This window comes from Canis lupus, chromosome 23 (assembly GCF_048164855.1).
Source record: "Canis lupus baileyi chromosome 23, mCanLup2.hap1, whole genome shotgun sequence".
Classification (NCBI taxonomy): Eukaryota; Metazoa; Chordata; class Mammalia; order Carnivora; family Canidae; genus Canis; species Canis lupus.
Window position 1 is genome coordinate 3085442 of NC_132860.1, and position 18829 is coordinate 3104270.

Genomic DNA, 18829 nt, shown 5'->3' on the forward strand with positions numbered 1-18829 from the left:
TCTCAATAGTAAAAATAAAGACAGGTAGTGATAGAAAGATGGCAACTACCTCTAAAAACAAAGAAAAAAGTTATAGCAATTTCTTCCAAAGTTCCAAAGTCTCTCATTATGAAAAACTAAGAATCCTGTGCATTGAAAAAAAAAAAAAAAAAAAAAACTCATGAGAATTCCACATTGAGTGTATTTAGCAGTTTTGGCAGGGGATTGGTAGGTCAAATTGTGCTTAATTTACTTCTGGAGAACAGGAGCTACATGGTAGTTTAGGTGTTTGATGTGAAAGATTAAACCTAATTTTCTCTTGTCACAAATTCTCGGATTCGTTGTCAATCGTCCCTTTCCCTTCGCACAGTTGCCTCTAATCTGAACTGAATGGAGGGGATGGGAAGGAGTACCCTGGTGCTGTTGTCATGACTTACGTTGAGAAGTTTCTGTATGATCCTGTGGAAGCGTTCCCTTGCATCTGAGCCATAAATACGAGTGGGAACCACATTTCATAGTTAATAATTACTATGGCTTTAGGAACTACGGGGCCAGTGCTAGATGGGCTGCCATGGAAGGACGGCCCAAGGAAGGACTGCAGACTGTTGACTTGGGTAAACCTGGGTGTGAAGGCTGTTTCTACTGCCTCAGTTTCCTCATCTGTAAATTGGGTTGGGACACCTGGGGGGCTAAGCATCTGCCTTCGACTCAGGTCATGCTCCTGGGGCTCTGGGATCGAGCCCCCCATCGGGCTCCCTGCTTAGTGGGGAGTCTGCTTCTCCCCCTCCCTCTGCCCCTACCCCCTGCCACTTGTGCTCTCTCTCTCTCTCTCCCTCTCTCAGTTAAATAATAAAATCTTTAACAAATAAAAAATTAAAATGGGGATGATGGTTCTTACTACAATTTTGAAGAGTCAAGAGAATGACTGTAACACATTGAGCTGAACACGCAGCACATGGAAGGTGCTTAATGGGAAATTATTTGGTCCCATCCCAATACCAGCTACCCGTCCTGGATGGTCCGAGGAAAACCAAGGGGCAGGGGGGTCAGGGCTGCTGGAGAGGCAAGCGGGTTACTAGGGCCTCAAAATTGCCTCAAGTGATTTCTAGGGGAGCATGAGACACAGAAATTATTTTTCCTTTCATTCACGAGATGACCTCATACTCAAGTGGTTTTGCTGGCAGCAACTTTAATTACTGCAAACCCGAGTATTACAAAGGGAGCCCCAGGGGCTGTGTCTTGGCCCAAGACGTCAGCTGGGGTTCACAACGGCCGAAGGAGCACAGCTTGTCTCCCCTTGAGAACCCCAGACTCTCCCAAGAATACACATCTTAAAGGTCCTGTCCCTGGACTCAAACCCTGAGGGTCAGTACTAAATCTGAAACAACTCATTAAGAAACCCCAGCGTGATTTTTTTTTTTCTTTACAAAGTTGGATGGAATTACAAGTAGACTCAGAACCCAGACAGGTTTTCTTTGTTTTCTTCCCAAGTCTAAATTGCATTATTTGGTTGGTTTTTTCATAACTCAGAGCCATTTGTATTCAAGAAGGGCTATGTGGTTTTCTCAAGCAATTTCTTGGCTAGAAACTTCACCAACATGGGTAAACTCGTGTTTTTTCTTTCCCCGCTGAGGCCCCACACTTCACAAGTGTTTTCTGGTAACATGTATATCAAACAAGTAGCTGTTTTAAAGTCAGGTTGGGAGGCCGTGCTAATGGTCGGAGCAATTGCTAAGGGGCCAGGAGCCAAGGAATAATCATATTTTTCACTCATAACGTCCTCAATCTCTAATACAACCAAATGTGTGAAATGCTGCTGGGCTGGCTTACAGAAATGCTAGCAGAAATCCAGTGAACGCTGGAAAGGATGTATTCTTGTACTCCCCAGAGGCCATTTCAATATTGTTAATTCTTAACTGGCCTGGCTGGTGTGTTTGACAAAGAGCCCACTAGAAACATTTTTGGTTTGACATTATTTTATTCATCTGATGAAGCCTGCACGCAAGGCGCTCATGCAGATGCAAAACTGGGCAGCAGTCGTAGGCTCTTCTACTTTCCAGCAAACGTTTTTTAAAGGTTTCAAAGGGCATGCCAGGTATTAAAACAGTCCTGTAGGAAGAGGGAAGCAAGGCCCCCGTAGAGGAGACTCCTGGAGCTCCGGGCAATCGCATGGAAAGCTTAGATCCCTTTCTCACCCCCAAATGGCCAGCGGAGGAACCACGATTGGACGGTGTTCCCCTCTGGGTCCTGGGGGCCGCTCCCTGGGCCGTAATGTAGTGCAGATGCTCTGAGGCGCTGGGGCTTCAGCTCTCCCCTCGCCTTTGTGGAATGAAGTGTTTCCCAAGTATTTATTTAAATTTTTCCACTACAATTTGTAACCTTGTAAGATTTATTCAGCGATTGTACAGCTTCCACGGTGGTCTCCACAAGACCACGTTTGGCCACTTCCAAGATCCATGAAGTTTCTTTTACCCCTTTTCCTCTTTGTCGCCGCCTATTCTACTCCTGACGTGGGTGTTTCAGAAAAACATAGTTTTCATCTTCACCTCATTCTTATTAGTCTAATCCCTGCTACACGTGCTAATGCAAATTGCTGGTGCCAGCAAATAACGCACTCTTAGCAAGAGGAGAATCTGAAACTTCCAGACTGTGTGCTGGAAAGAAGGCAGCCTTGCTGGTGAGGGCTGAAGCCCGTATCCCTTCGGCCTGACTTTCTGATGAAGAAGGGTTACTCAGAGTTGCTCACAAGGTTACTTTTCTAACTAAGGGCTCACAAATGTCGACAGTGCTGAGAAAGGATTTTTGACATCTTGACCAAATCAAGTGCTCAATATCTTAGCAGCAGACATTCCCTCTTATTAGGATTCCCCGGGTGACCGCTGTGTGTCAGGCACGGAGCTAGTGCTGAAGATTTCAGCCTGCGCGGAGCTCAATATGACAGCGACAGCGGCTTCCTTTCACGTTTATTCTGCTGTTGCATACTTAAAAAAAAAAAAAAGATTTTATTTATTTATTTGAGAGAGAGCGAGCACAGTGGGAGGAGGGGCAGAGAGAGCGGGAGCAGGGAGCCTGATGTGGGCTGGATCCCAGGACCCGGGGACCAGGAGCCACAGGCATAGACCTACCCAGCTGCGCCACCCAGGCCCCCCTCTGCGGGTTGCCTTCGTGAAAACATTCTAACTTGGTATAATCGCTGAAGATAGCAGTGAATAGAAAAAGTATAGTTTGGGATCCCTGGGTGGTGCAGCGGTTTGGCACCTGCCTTTGGCCCAGGGCGCGATCCTGGAGACCCAGGATTGAGTCCCACATCGGGCTCCCGATGCATGGAGCCTGCTTCTCCCTCTGCCTGTGTCTCTGCATCTCTCTCTCTCTGTGACTATCATAAATAAATAAAAATTAAAAAAAAATTAAAAAAAAAAAGAAAAAGTGTAGTTTACAGTGACTATTTCCCATTGGGTTAGATTATGTCATAAATTCATTGAAGAAATTATCATCAAAAGCACAATGAGGCATCTCACCTCCCATCTGTCAGGATGGGCTAAAATCAAAAGCATGAGAAACAGCGAATGCTGGCGGGGCTGTGGAGACCCAGGGAGCCTCACGCACTGCTGGTGGGCGTGCAAACTGGGGCAGCCACTGTGGCAAAGAGCGGGGAGGGTCCTCAGAAAATTAAAACCAGAACTAACATACAATCTGGTAATTCCACTGCTGGGTATTTGCCCAAGGAAAACAGAAACACTAATTTGAAAAAAATGTACATGCCCCTATGTTTATTACAGCGTTATGTATAGTTGCCAAGATACGGAAGCGGCCCGGGCGTCCATCCATAGGCGAGTGGACCAAGAAGATGTGCTGTGTACACAGTGGCATATCACTCAGACAAGGATGAGTGACATCCTGCCACCTGCAACTACATGGATGAAATCAGTACGAGGCTAAGCAAAACAAGCTGGAGAAAGACAAGTACCGTATCACATGTGGAATTTAAGAAATAGATGGACAAAAAAAAAAAAAAAAAAGAAGAAGAGACAAATGAAGAAACAGATTTAAATATAGAGGACAATTTGGTGGTTGCCAGAGGGGAGGCAGGTGGGGAGAGCATGAGTTAGATAAGAGGGATCAAAAGTACACTTGTTGTGAGGAGCACTGGGTAACGCAGGGGATTGCTCAATCATTATTGTACTCCTGAAGTGAGTATAACTCTGTATATTAATTATATGTAGATGTTTAAAATAAATAAATAAATAATTAGTTAGAAAAGAAATTATCCATGGGGCGCCTGGGTGGCTCAGCAGTTGAACATCTGCCTTCAGCTCAAGCTGTGATCCCGGGGTCCTGGGATCGAGTTCCCCATTGGGCTTCCCTCATGTGCCTGCTTCTCCCTCTGCCTGTGTCTCTGTTTCTCTCATGAATTTTATATATATATATATATATATATATATATATATATATATATATATAAAAGGAACTATCCAGAAAAGTATTTTTATTGATTTTGGGGGGAAGTTCAGGGACATGAGATGTGGCGTTGGCCCTGCTCTTTAAAAACTATATTGATCCAGATTAAAGGTCTAAATCCTTCTGAAAAGGTTATCTCATTACATACTGTCCCACATATATACACCTGACAAAACTGACAATGAGAGTTTCTTTACCAAGTCTTATCCTTTTCTCCCAGGAAAGCTTTCATCCTCAAGGCAGTTGCTGAGCGTTTCACAGAGTTGCATGACAAAAATATTGTCTAGATGACGAATGACAAAATACTGACAAGCATCTGAGAAAACACAGGCATGGAAAGGCCACATGCTTTTGTCCTAAAGCTATTACCTTTCCGATTTAGCCTCTGAACACAATGTTATAATCATGAAATGCTCTAATAACTATTGCATCCACCTGCCGCTCTATAGTTTTGAGAGCATCTAGGTGTGCATCTGTCATTAAACGCTAATCCCTCTCCCGCTATTTGCTAAGACTGTGCAAAATGCTGGACTCTACTGTTTTTATTGGTCTGACCAGCCCTTTAACAATTGAGATGACAGCCAAGAACCAAGAAATAGATATTATCACTCTCACTTCAGACGCACGCATTCAAATTCTCCAAGCCAGTAATCCTATTTGAATGGGAAAGTGCTAGGAGGGTGTTTGTTTCCTGAGGGAGGCGTGTGTAAAGTAGCACTAGGCTATTATTATTTTTGGCACCTAAGCAAGAGTCGAAACCAGGCTCCTTGAAAAAAATCTCCATGGAATGCAAAGTTCGCCTTTGGCCTTCCTGTCTCCACTTTCCTCTCTGCACCGGCTCCTACTCGGGCAGTCCCTCCCCTCCATTCCTGAGGGCCTTCATTTATTCATTGCATTCGCTCACTCACCTGTCAACTCGTTTTCCGATAAGAGCAAAGCACTTTTCCGGTGGGGAAGCAAAGCTAGGAGAGGGGGGGACCACGCTGAAGGCCGCTGCTGGTTCTGTTACAGAGATGAGTCACGTCCAGGCCTTGCCACAGGAGCAAGACCATGGAAGATGCTGCCACTGAGGGCGCATAACTGCTGAGGATGTAGGGCACCCGAGTCCTACAGCAGCTGACACCTGCCTTCTCTCCAAGGGACCCTCCCCTCAGCCAGAGCCTTGGAACCTTAGCCACACACACAAGAATCACCAGCAGCGTCTTTACAAGTCTTGATACTTGGGTCAAATCCAAACCCCCTTCTGAAAAGTCTCAGGAGAATGGACCCAGATGTCAGCATTTTTAAAATTGGCTACTCCGACGTGCAACCTCACTTGAGAACTATTGCTCCAAGTGTCCCTTCTTTTATTTATTTTTTATTTTTTCAAGGATTGTATTTATTTACTAGAGAGAGAGAGAGAGAGAGAGCAAGCATGAACAGAGGGAGCAGCAGAGGGAAAGGAAGAAGCAGGCTCGATGTGGGGCTCGATCCCAGGACCTCAGGATCATGATCTGAGCCCAAGGCAGATGCTTAGCTGCCTGAGCCTCCCAGGAGCCCCTCCCATCTTCTTTTAAATCTCAGGATACAGAAATTTGAACATCACTGTCCACATTACTGTGGGAAGGAGCAGAATAGGAAAATAACTTCAGGAAACCATTCAGTCTTCTCATCCTCTTAACTAAAAACAAAGCAAGTCCTCTTCTGTAAGTTCTTGAAGTAAAGAATTAAAACTTAAAAAAAAAAATAAACAAACAAACCCAGGAAGGCCTTTCTTGGCATGTGGTACAGTTGGAGAGATTCAGGGAAGAAATGTGATCCTCTGCAGGGAAGATGAGATTGAGTAGGTTAAACCACCTGGTTAGCTGCAAAGGTCTTGGACAAAGGAAATGCAATCCTAGCAGGTGGCCTGATTTGTTTCTGACAACAAACCTTGAGTATTTATTTCAATAAATTTCACCATATTAGATCAGTGGCCAAATTATCAAGTCGTTTTAGGATTTCCAACAACAAGATGAAACAGGAGGCAAGTCATACATCAGGACTAAGGATCTGACCCTAAGTGTGAGGGATGGGGGTGAGCATTGGGAAACTATAACAAAGAGCCTCCCCCCCCCATTTTTGGCTGCTGTTGTGAAATTGTGAACTGTGTTGCGGGGATACAACAAGTCTGTTGTCAGCAAATAACAACTTAGTAAAAGAAGATAGAAGAGATTTATTTGGAAGTATTCTGTTGACTTCTGGTGCCGAAAAGCATCCTTTCCATGCTCTTCCTTCATATCATGATGGTGAGGTGGATTAGGAAGCCTGTGCGTCAGACAGACCTGGATTCTAACTATGGTTCCTCTTCCACTACCTGTGAAAACTTGGATTATAGTTTAATTCTCTGGACTTCAGATTCCTTATCAGTGAACTGGGGGATAATGTCTATTTCAGAAAACTGTGGACATTAAATAAACAACAAATAATTGGATTGAGGCTCTTAGTAATTTCAAGACTTTTTCCTACTCTTTGTTTTGTCTGTTGTTACTGATAATAATCTGTAAAACAGCTCACATTTTTAAAAATATTTATTTATTTATTTATTTATTTATTTATTTATTTATTTATTTATGATTTTACTTATTTATCCATGAGAGGCACAGAGAGAGAGGCAGAGACACAGGCAGAGGGAGAAGCAGGCTCCGTGTGGGGAGCCTGATGCGGGATTCGATCCCAGGATCCTGGGATCATGCCCTGGGCTGAAGGCAGATGCTCAACCACTGAGTCACCCAGGCATCCCTACTTATTTTTTATTTTAGAGAGAGTAGGAGCATGGGTGAGTGGGGGGAGCGGCAGAGGGATAGAGGCGGTGTCAAGCAGGCTCCCATGACCCAGAGGTCATGACCTGAGTCAGAATCAAATCAGCTGCTTGACCCACTGAGCCACCCAGGCACCCCAAAACAGCTTAAATTCTTGCAGATGTAGGGGAGATAAAAATTACGTAGGCCACAAGTGTGCTGATGGCACAAGTAGGTTCTTGGGCTGGGGTGGGGGCTGGGTCGTCGAAGCCTACATAAGACAGAGTCTTTTGCCCTGAAAAAACTCGATCCAATCATTGGAGGCAAATGATCAGCTATTTTTGAACCTCTGTTTACCTACGGATAGGGTCTTGCTCTAGGTCAGGGGTGGCAACCTCCAGGGCAGGCAGGGCCCTCGCAGGTCTGAGGTGGGAGTGGGGGCACACTTTGTGCAACTGGCCCCTGAGGACGTGCTCTCTTCCCCGGGGCACCCTCTGCTTACATCAAGCAGGTTCCTGGCACGCAGAGATTTGGTCTCCATTGTTGCCAGATTTGATTTTTCACATAAAGTCAGATCCATATTTAATATAAAATCTCCCAGTTTTTAAGTGTTGACAACTAATTCTATTTTCTTTCAGCATCTTGTGGGCCAACCAAAACATATCCGCACACAGCCTGTGCGCTACCAGTTTTGCAACCTTTGAAGTTTGAAGGTCCTTTTCACCCCCAGGGGCCTCTGCTCGAGAGCCCAAGAATAGTTGGATGTGTCCCACAGGAAGGGTTCACCCTGCAGATTGGAAATGCATAACCCCCACCTCCAAATAAGCGTTTCCTGTTGTTAGTGTTTCATTATCCATAATGCATGTTACCTCCCAGGCAATTCTTATGCAAACGGCCTTTTGTTCCAAAGTTAAAATCAGTTACATTTCCTGTTCCTCGCTCCAGTGTGTAGACTTAATTTTCTGCATGTTAGTTTTATCTTTTTTTAACACATCTGGTGGCTGGTTTCATTCCCCTAGGGCCCTACTTTATTTTGCGCCAAGTCTTGGGTGGTAAAAATTTAATGAAGTTCAGCATTTATAAAAGTCTTCGTGAAACAAAGTCTTCCATCCTACCTGCTATGAACTGAACGGTGCTCCACCCCCTCCCCCCCAGTCCAATGACGAAGCCCTAATCACCAAGGTGACTGTATTTGGAGACAGAGCCTTTAAGAAGGTGACTAAAGTTAAATGAAGTCGTAAGGGTGGGGCCCTCCTCCAATAGGACTGGTGCCCTTAGAAGAAGAGGAAGACACACCAGCAGCACAGGTACAGAGAGGAGAGGCCACGTGGGAACCCCGTGAGAGGGTGGCCATCTCCAGGTCAGGAAGAGAGCTCTCACCAGAAACCAAACCTGCCGGCACCTTCATCGTGGACTTCTGTTGTTTGAGCCACCTACTCTATGGGATCCTCTTATGGTAGCCCTAGCAAACTAACCCAACACCTGCAACTAGTATCTTTGATGTCTGATGCCTCTGGGCTTTTAGGATCCTTTAAAATCTCAGTAATTCTCAGAGAAATGCCACTTTTAGGCTCATCTTCCCATCTGACTTCCCACTAGGGCCATTATGGAAACAGGGTATCTCCAATCAAAAGAGTCTCCCTTCTGGGAAATACATCAAACTTTGTATATAGTGGCAAAATATAAAGTATTCTGTGACTCACCCATAAAATGTGAGATAAAGGAAACCAATCCTTTTCCCAAGTTTTAAAACTTGTCCTCGTTTGTCAGATGCTCCCGTGAGTCGTACTATGCCTACTTTCTTGAGGCTGGAGAGCCACTGGTAGGCGTGTTCATCATTTTTTAAGACATCTTCAAAATTCAGTGTAGGTAGCTGGAGCTCTGCGCCCCAGTACTGACATTCTGTGAGTAAGAAAAAGAAGAAACCAGATGGGATTACATTGTTTTTTACAAAAACCAAGAACCTCAGCAAAGGGACTAGTTCATTGAAGTCAACCTCTGATTGATCATGGAATTTATGAAATTTCAGTCACATTAAATTGCTCAAGCTACTAGTTTTTCTTCCCTGGAGCCATGTCAGTCTACCATATACCTCCTGCCCACCACTGCCCAACCCATGACAGTATTCACTATACCCCATTTGTCAAGAGAATGTTTAGCTTATGGGTAGTTCTTGATCTCTATGTCCTTAGGGCTTTTTTTTTGCCTGGACTCTTGTTTGGAAACATCCCTACTGGGACACTGTGTGTTTCAATGGCCATGGGACATTGGTCAACTCCAAACAGATGATAAAATCTGAATGACGGACTTAGAACAGCATATGCGCATTCCTAGAGGTGGGAGGAGTGTTTGCTACAGTACAGCTCCTTCTTCCTCTAATTTCACCTGATAAGAAGCTTTCTCTGAGGTCAAATCATTCTTTGGAGTCAACAGAAATGGTTCATGGGGAAGAAAAGATGAAAGGTGTGGTCCTGGGATGCATATAAAATGCATTTTGCATAGATCCTTTGATGACAGCACCACTGTAGATAAAGCCAAATGCATTCATTGGCTTTCTAATTCCTCATGACCAAATGCTCATGAAAAATGTTTACTTGAAGAAACAGAAAGGAAATCAAATGGAAAAAAAATAATTTGCTTTGCAAACCAGGCTCTCCCAAAGGAGGCAGAATGTAATTCTGCCAAGGGAAATAACTCAGATATTAATAACTGCCTTCAGGAGACACCTAACTCTAGCTAATCCATTTGATTTCTTTATTTTTTGGAAGAAAAAATTCTGCCTTAGGAAAGCAAACCTTCCTTAACAAGTGACAAATGAGATCTTATGATCTCAATATCATCCTGAGCAGTGCCTCACCTCTCAAACTGGGGGATGTACATCATGTCATAGAAAACAACCTCAAGCCCCCAGTTTAAGAATGAGGAATGGAACAGTGTTCCGCTGTAGTTGTTGTGACTGGAAATCATTCCCTCTTCTTTGATGTCAACATGGCTGTTTCTGCAGAAACAAGGATTTCTTAGGAGTCAGATAGTAGCTTTAGGGGTGAAAAAGTGCCTGCAGGTTCAGGAGGTCACCTCCTGCTCTTCCACCAGCTAGTTAGCCACCAGCTAAACAGCCTATGCAGTCGGTACCAAATGAAATAGGATATGAATAGGGTAAACAATATGGAGGCACAGGGACCGGGTTTGAATCATTGTCCTGCATCTTACCAGCTAGTTTCCTGGTGTCTTTTCTCTTATAAAATAGTCATAATTATATTTACTGTGCAGGTCATCTGTTGACCATGCAAAGAGCCTAGTAGAGTGCCTGGCACAGTAGACTACCGCTATTCCTACCACCTATGATAATAGCTGGTATTTGCTGAGCGCTTTCTAGATGTTAGGCACAGTGCTAGGTGCTTTCCACATGTTATCCTTTAATGTCCACAAAAAAAATTTGCAAAAGATGCTTTCAGCATTCCCAAGTTATAGTGAAGGGAACAGAGATCCAAATCATGCGGAGCTAATGATTTGCAGAGGTAGCTCGTCAAATCCAGGCAACCAATTCCAAAGTCTATAATTCTAATGACTACACATAAACAAGTGATGCTTTGACATACTGTTGTCACCTGTATTTTTATAACCTATGTCTGAGTGTCCATTGCTTCTTCTGTCCCTTACAAAGGAAATCCACTAGATAAAAAAGAAAGCAAAGCAAGTTACACTTAGGACCACTTTGTCAGAACTTGTTCAAGCATGGGGGCTTAAAGATAAATCTTGAATATAACACTCTGTGTTAATTATATTGGAATTAAAAAAAAATTCTATACCTGATCTTAGCCATAAGGCCAAGAAGCAATGGAATGAAAAAAAAAATATATATATATTTATATCTTTGCTCCTAGGTAGGATTTTAAATTCAGAAAAAGCATGATGAGTAGGTTTCATTATACAACACCACCACTGCTGTCCACCTTTTGTGAAATGAACCAAGGCTTAAAAACCAGCTAGCTTCTCTTCTTTGATTCATACCAGTGTATTTCAGGTTTCCATGATAATTTGATTTTACTTAAGGCCATTATCACATTCCAGAAAGTGTCGGTGACTGTGTGTCAGGGAAATAGAACACATAGAGATTGAAAAAACATTTTCCAAGTTCATATTTTGACTACTTTGTGGATTCAAGGAGGATCTCCTTGGGCACATACTGTATATATATCTATAGACGTTTATAGCATGTTTTAATGAGTTTTTGTTTCTTTCTTTGTTGGTTTAAAGATTTTATTTATTTGAGATTGAGCAAGAGAGAGAGAGAGAGAGAGAGAGAACATGAGCAGGGGGAAGGGGCAGAGGGAGAGGGAAAGCAGCTCTCCACCGAGCAGGGAGTCTGATGCGGGGCTCGATCCCAGGATCAGGACCTGAGTGGAGGGCAGATGTTTAACCCGAATGAGCTACCCCAGCCCCCAAGTTTTTGTTTCTACATGAATTGTTTTCCCATTATAGAATCTCTCTCTCTCTCTCTCTCATACACACACACACACACACACGCACACACGCTATTCTTTGTTTTAAAAACACAGAATGAGTTAGGTTTCAATAAATATGTTACTCTTTACGTGTATAAAATTAACCATATTCACACTGAGACTCCAGTATAAAGCCAGGCTGTCAGTACTCTACACAGTTAGTCTTCCACTATAAGGAATTTCTGATTTACAGGACATTATACTATCAGAGGGTGGTAACCAGGACTTTTAAGTTCTGCAAAGTTCACAATTTTCCAACTAAAGCTCTCATTCTGGCATGGCCCGGCAAGGACTTTACAAAAATCGCAACCAAGGGCCACAGCTCACTATAGAAACTGTGTCCTAACGTGAGCCACTCATACCTTCCGTTACACTAAATGTGACTTTCCGAGATAGCACTGTGACCAACCAGTTTCTAAATTCATCATAGCTTCCAAATATAAAATATTCTAATTTATGGGGGGAAATAAACTATGTTTCAATCCACTGGTAAAATCATTTCATGATAGCTGCACAGAAAATTTAACATTGAAAAAGTAATTTAAAAGCACCTCCCCGGTCTCCCCCAACTACGAAACATAACTACCACGGACCCAAGAGAAAACATGTTTGAGTAGAGTAAATCATTCGTCAGGTGAATACATTAAAAGCAAATTTAAATTTCACACGTGGGTCTGGATACATAAACAGTATGGAAAATGACGGAATATTTAAGGCATGAACCACCCTTTCTAATTTAACTTATGGCCTACTAATAAATACTTCCTTGAACATGTGCTTCACACATCATAAAATTTATGAACAAGCTACATGCTGGCTTTCAAGGAACCATTTGTACAGGGGTTTCCTCTTTGGGGTTAAGCATCACATTCCTGGATCCTGAGCTGTATTTCAAAAAAGGAAAAGACACAAAGAAGCTCTTTAGTTCAAGATTCAGGAGGGCAGCATGCTGGGTTGCAATGTGTTCTTTTGCCTTTAGAACCTTCTGTCCGGCGGTGCTGCACTGTGCTCTGGGCGCTGACACAGCTAGTCTAATGTGCTGAGGATCAGCCCATCTCTTATTCTCTCTTCCTAGGAATACTTTGCAGGGACCCAGCCAAAACCAAAATCCGACCCTTGTAGAGGAAAATACCTGGGTGGAAATAGGGCTTTGAGTCCCTTCCATGTGCTAAGAGGAGACTGCCTCTTTGGATATTCTTTTACTTCTTGTCTGGTGAACTCAACACGTATCAAGAATCTGGGGGCCCCTGAGGTGGCTCAGTGGTTGAGCATCTGCCTTTGGCTCAGGCCGTGACCCTGGGGTCCTGGGATCCAGGCCCTCATCGGGCTCCCCATGGAGAGCCTGCTTCTCCCTCTGCCTGTGTCTCTGCCTCTCTCTCTGTGTCTCTCATGAATAAATTAAAAAAATATATTAAAAAAAAAAGTATCTGATCACTTGTCCTCTCTTAGACTCTGAGGTCTTCTAGAAGCTGACCTAAGGTGAGGATCTGAATGCAAGCAATGTATTGAGGAGATTTCCCTGGAAGAACTAATAGGAGGTAGGGACATTAAGACTAGGAAGGAAGCTTCTGGAAATCATTCTAATGAATGGTTAAAAGAACTGCTGGACCATATGGCAATCCTGTAAACTATAATTGAGAGTTGTCCTACCCGGGGACAAGCAGGCTGGGGTGCACAGGCCACCCATGCCTACTCCCATTGACTGCTTCTCTAGGCACTTCTGGGTCTTTCTGTGTTAGTCAAGCCAGAGAAAACCCTCCAGCAGAGTGGCAGCCCTGCACAGGCAAGTGGTGGAATCCATGGGAAGAGGACTGAGGGGCCACGGTGGGGAATTGCCCGCCTCCGCGATGCCCTCCTCTAGGGCCAGTAAGAATCAGCTAGATGGTTGTCCCCTGTGGTCCCCCAGCACCGAAACACACCTCCGTCTCAGCGCCCTCCACATTACGCTGAAATGATCTTGTACTTATTCAACACATACTGGTTGAAAGCCTTGCGATTCTAAAGAGGTCACATTAGTGAATAAAAACAGATGTGATTGCACATCTGCTTTGTGAAGGGAAAGGTGAATGAGCAAACAAATACATAAAAACACTGTAGCAAGTGCTACGGAGGTAACAAATGGGGCGCATTGGCAGACAATTGGGAGTGGGGTGGGGGACCTAGCTAGACATGGCAGTTAAGAAAGTTCTAGCTAAAGAGATGCTACTTACGCCAGATCCCAGGGGGTGAGAGAAGGCAGTCATGAAAAAGCCAGGGAGAAGTGTGGTGTGTCTCAGTGGGAGGGACAGCAGGAAGATGGAAAATCTCTCCTCTTTTGGGAGGAACTCAGTCACTAGGGCTAGAACCCAGGCAAAGTGAAGGACGAAGGATGGGAGACAAAGCAGAAAAGCAAGCAAGGGTCAATCAGGCCAAACTTCAGCTCATTCTTCCACTAGGACTGCAGGTTCCCTGCAAGGGATGGAGACTATGGCAGGTGTCTTTACTTCCTCACCTCCACAGCCCCTGCCTGCCCCCCAGTCCCAAGCACATAGGCCAACGCTGGCAAGCAGTAGGTTTCCAGAAAACCCAAACGTTCTGTATCCCAAACAAACCTTTGCTTATTTTCTAATGAGGACTAGAGACTGGAAGCAACCCCTGAAAAAGAAGATTGTCTGAGCACTCTTCAGTATTTTAAAAGATGGAGAAATCAATAAAACTTTTTCCCTAGGGTCTTGATAATCCCACCAAATTCAAAAAGTCTCCGCGAGAATGTATAAAACACACTTCTACACGGGTTTATGTTGCCTGAAAGGAGAGAAACACATTTTTGTTTTGGACTAGTAGGTACCTGGTGTATTCTAAATGCTTAGCCCTATGACAACAGTGATCTTCTAGGTGGAGAATCCAAGAACACATGATAAAACAAGGCAGGGACCCTAAAAGGCAGGGTGTGATGAGTACTTGAAAACCGAGAGCTAACATTTATCGAGCGCTTAGGATTCTAGGCACACTTCTGAGCACTTCACGAGGATCCATTCATGTAATCCTCACAACAAACCCTATAACAGAAGTCCTAGTATCGTTCCATTTCATAGATGAGAAGACAGGCCTAAGGATCTTAGATAATTTGTGTAGCATCACACAGCTCATGCTTGTCAGGGCTGGGAAACCCCACAATTACTGTGATTACAGAGCTTCAGGAAGGGGTGTATGTTGAAGGAAAACAAACACATACGATGTCAAGAAGGGAGATTTTTATCTCAGCCGTCCCTTAGAATTTCAGGGCAAACAGGAAATTCAGTTTTACCTTTTGTTCATGCTGTGACTATCCCCTATGACATCCATGAAAAGGTTATAGAAAACCCTCTTGGTCACTTTCCATCGTGTATCCCACATAGATCTCCCTATGGAGTGGTCCATATTGGTTCCAGACAGTTCCAGTGGTCACACGCTTCTTCCTCATGCTAACATACACTCTACTGCTGCCACCCCTTTTTTAGGCCCCGTGCTCCCTAATCACACAGAATAGGACAGTCCTGGAGATGCATATAAGCACAGCTACCGGGCTAAGTTCCTCTAAATTCAAATAGCTCTTGGATTACCCAGGTTTTTCATGTTTTATGGCTTCCAAGCCCTGCCCTGGGCTCTCTGCTCCCCGTTGTGTGATGTGCTCGAGTTTGCTGATGCTCTCCAACAGCACTGGTGTCTGAAACCAGCACTAGATGTGGTCTGGCCCATGCCCGCACAGTGGGCTCGCTGCCTCGTTTTCATTCATGCAACCCAAATTTAATTAATCTTTTTTTTTTTGTCTGTCTCAACTCTGTTGACTCAGATTAACTTTTTAGTCAACAAAAATGTATAAAAATTGTCTGTCAGTCATGTCTTCTTTTCCAAAGCTAGTTCACTGAGAATGTGTGAAGCCTGTGTAGAGATGGGATGCAGCTCCAATTTGTTAGGGACATTGTGTCAACGTTAGTAGCTTGAGGTCTGAGGGTGACAGATCTGGATTCAAACCTGACTTCTGAGACTTCCCATCTGCAAGAACTTCAGAAAGTGATACACTATCTCAGTTTGGTTATTCCACCCGGAAAATACAGGATGAAAATGACTTGCGGGGTTGTTATGAAATGTGAATGGTACGCTGTCTATGAACAATTTCACACAGTGTTCCTGATTAAATCTGCACATGAACCAGAGCCACTGAACAGGAAAACACACCACCAAGACTGCTCTTATTGTGTGTCTGCTAACGTCTGCGTAACTTTCTCTTACTAGCTGACCATTTCTCATGTTCTCCATCCTCAAACTATCCACTTCCTCCTCCTACTTATGCTCAACTGACAACTTTGCTACTTATTTCGGTGAAAAGGTAGAAGAGAACATCCATACATCCCCACCACCCCCTGTGTCCGTGTCTTCATGGCACTTGATATGTTGTAGATGTATTTGCAAATTTATATATATTATACATAGTGTGTACACACATATATATATTTAAAAATATATATATTTGTAGATTTATTGATTTTTTTCTCTGACAGAATGTAAACGCCCTATAAATAGAGTCTTTCTCTGTTTTGTTCACCACCGCATCCCCACCACATAGAACGGTACCTGTTCTAGAACATAGAAAGCAAATATTTGCTGAATAAATTCATAGTGCATAGTAGGTACTCAATAAATGACACCTTTACTAATATTAATTATTTCCCTAGATTAGTTATTCCCCAACTGGCTAGTGGGGAAGACGGTCAAACACACAGGACAATGACCATTCAGTGCAACAATTGTGGTGACGCAGAATGAGGAGCCCACACAAATCACAGGAACCACATGGAAGAGGGGAGAGTGACGGAATGGTATTTAACAGAACAGATGTTAAATCTTGGCTCCGTTGTGTGTTTGTGTTGTTTCTTTGATTTTGGACTAGTTACTTAATTTTTATCATTTTCCTTATGTGTAAAAGAGTTATAATACTAACGCTGCTTTTGTGAGGTTGTTGCTAGGATTTTTTTTATTTTTATTTATTTATTTATTTATTTATTTATTTATTTATTTATTTATTTTTATTTATTTATTTTTTTGTTGCTAGGATTAAATAGAGCAATAAATAGTAGCTACTGAGGCCAGTGCCTGACACAGAGTAATGCTTTCGAAAAATGCGAAGAAGGAAGACTGGAGAAGGAGTAGAAAAGGCAGAGGAAGAAGAGGGTGTATGACGTTGGTAGTTGGTAGTGGAGGTAGTGAGATGTGGATGGATTCTAGATTACTTTGACTGACATCTAAATAACAATAGATTTTCTTGATAGACTGGATGTATGTAAAAGAGATCAAGAGGATGGTCCTGCTCCCAGAGAGATGGCATTGCCTCAACTAAGATGGGAAAGACTGGAGCAAGTTTCTCTAAAATCATTTGTACTGTCAGGGGGGCTGTCTTACCTCCGGTTTCCTCATTGGGGGGGGGGGCTCCAAGTAAATCACTTTATAAATCCCCTTTTGGTTTCCATCATATATTTGGATTGATCGATTTATTCTAGAAACTCCTATTATGCTCTATTGACGTTAGGGCTTCGAGACTCTGTGCTTCCTTCTTGAATGAGCACATTGTTCTCTTTAGATAGATACCTTCCCTTTATCTTCGTTACTGAGATTATCTGCTTTTATATGGTCATGAGATTGTAGCTAGTTTGGGTCAGAGATTTTTTTTTTTCCTGAAGATATTTAGCTCCTATGTGGAAAATGTCTGCTGATGGCTGGTATTCTCATCTGTAGCAGTCCTTAGCTAATAGACAACACAGCCACTTTCTCCCAAGTTTGCTGATCGTCCCAGCTTCAGCAAATATTTCTATGTCCCTGATTGCAATTAGGTTCATAGTTGACCAGTCTTTTCACTTCTTTCTTAAATTTATTTAAATAAATAAAATAAAACCTCTGCCAAGTAGGTGAAATTTTGGCTCAGATTTCAAATCAATGCCTGAGCAATTAAAATCCCTCTCATAGCAAAGATTCACCTCCAAGCCACCCTCATGTTTTTAGTCAGGAACATGACATGATTATTCTCCATGTAATGGGAACTCAAACAGAAGATATTGTCATGTCACCATTATTTATTTCTCCTTCCGTCCTTACCCAAATACTCTTTTCTATGCCTCTGCTCCTATGTTCATCTATGTTCATAGCTGTCTACTTTGGAGGAAAAAGGGAACAAGCACCTACATTTCACCATTTAACTCTCTACATTCCAAAACTGAGAGGCATTACCTTTCTACATATGAAAAAAAAATGAGGTTCAGATCATTTATGAAACTAAGTTCACAGAGCAGAGAGTCAAAGCCAGCTCTACTGTCTCCAAAGCCTGTTCTCATTCCATAACACAATGTTGTTTCACAGGTGAAGAGCTTTCTTGACCTACCACACTTGACTTTCTCTCCTAACAAATTCTAACAAAATTCTTTTTTGAAGAAACGGGTATGCTTCCATTGTTATGTTACAGCCTTGCACTTCAGTATTACCAGTGAAATGAGATCTGTTTTCTGGGCTTTCTTTCTTATCTGTACTTTGTAAATTGGCTTAGGGATACTGTAAATATAGGGTACGATTGTTGGCAAAGGGTTTCAATGGGATACGAGGTGGGCCTTGCAGAACGGAGAGGTGAAGTTTGGCCAGAGAGAAAGAATGGAATAAGTGATCTAGGAAACAGGCAGAGTTTAGACAAAATCTACAGATTTGTGGAGGGGGCGTCAGGCTGGGATGATTGAAAAGCTCCAGTGAAGACCTAGGACTTTATCGTGCTGCAGTGAGACAGCAGAGCCAGGCAGAAGAGATTTGAAGGTGGGCATCAGAAAGATTACCCTGCAGGGCTGTGCAAGGTGGGCGTGAGCAGAGGCCATGTTATTTTAGTAATCTACATAAGAGGTGATAAAAAGCTCCAATTAAGTTGTTGGCAAGAGTGACAGCCCATACAATCGTTTCTCCCTATAACTTGTTGAATACCAGTCTTCTCTGGACAAGCAGACCATATGCATAGGAGCCTGACAGCCAGTGGGAGTAAAAGAGAAAAATTTCACTAACAGAATTCTGTATTTTTAATTTTAATTTTAATTTTTTGGGAAACTGATATACTGTTCAAGAGGGTCAAGCCCCTCTCAG

The 18829-nt window shown here is 43.1% G+C and overlaps 1 protein-coding gene and 1 long non-coding RNA gene across 3 annotated transcripts in view; one reads left to right on the plus strand and one right to left on the minus strand.

Moving 5' to 3' along the window:
• The window catches only part of BBOX1 (gamma-butyrobetaine hydroxylase 1), a 59081-nt gene that overhangs the window by 24191 nt on the left and 16061 nt on the right, over window positions 1-18829 (minus strand). For both annotated transcript variants that reach the window (XM_072793733.1, XM_072793734.1), the window contains exon 4: window positions 8900-9098. In XM_072793733.1, the coding sequence (XP_072649834.1) occupies window positions 8900-9098 (199 nt within the window). The remainder of the gene's footprint in view (window positions 1-8899; window positions 9099-18829) is intronic.
• Window positions 1-18829, plus strand: part of LOC140614641 (uncharacterized) — a 45210-nt gene that overhangs the window by 17991 nt on the left and 8390 nt on the right. The window lies entirely within an intron of this gene.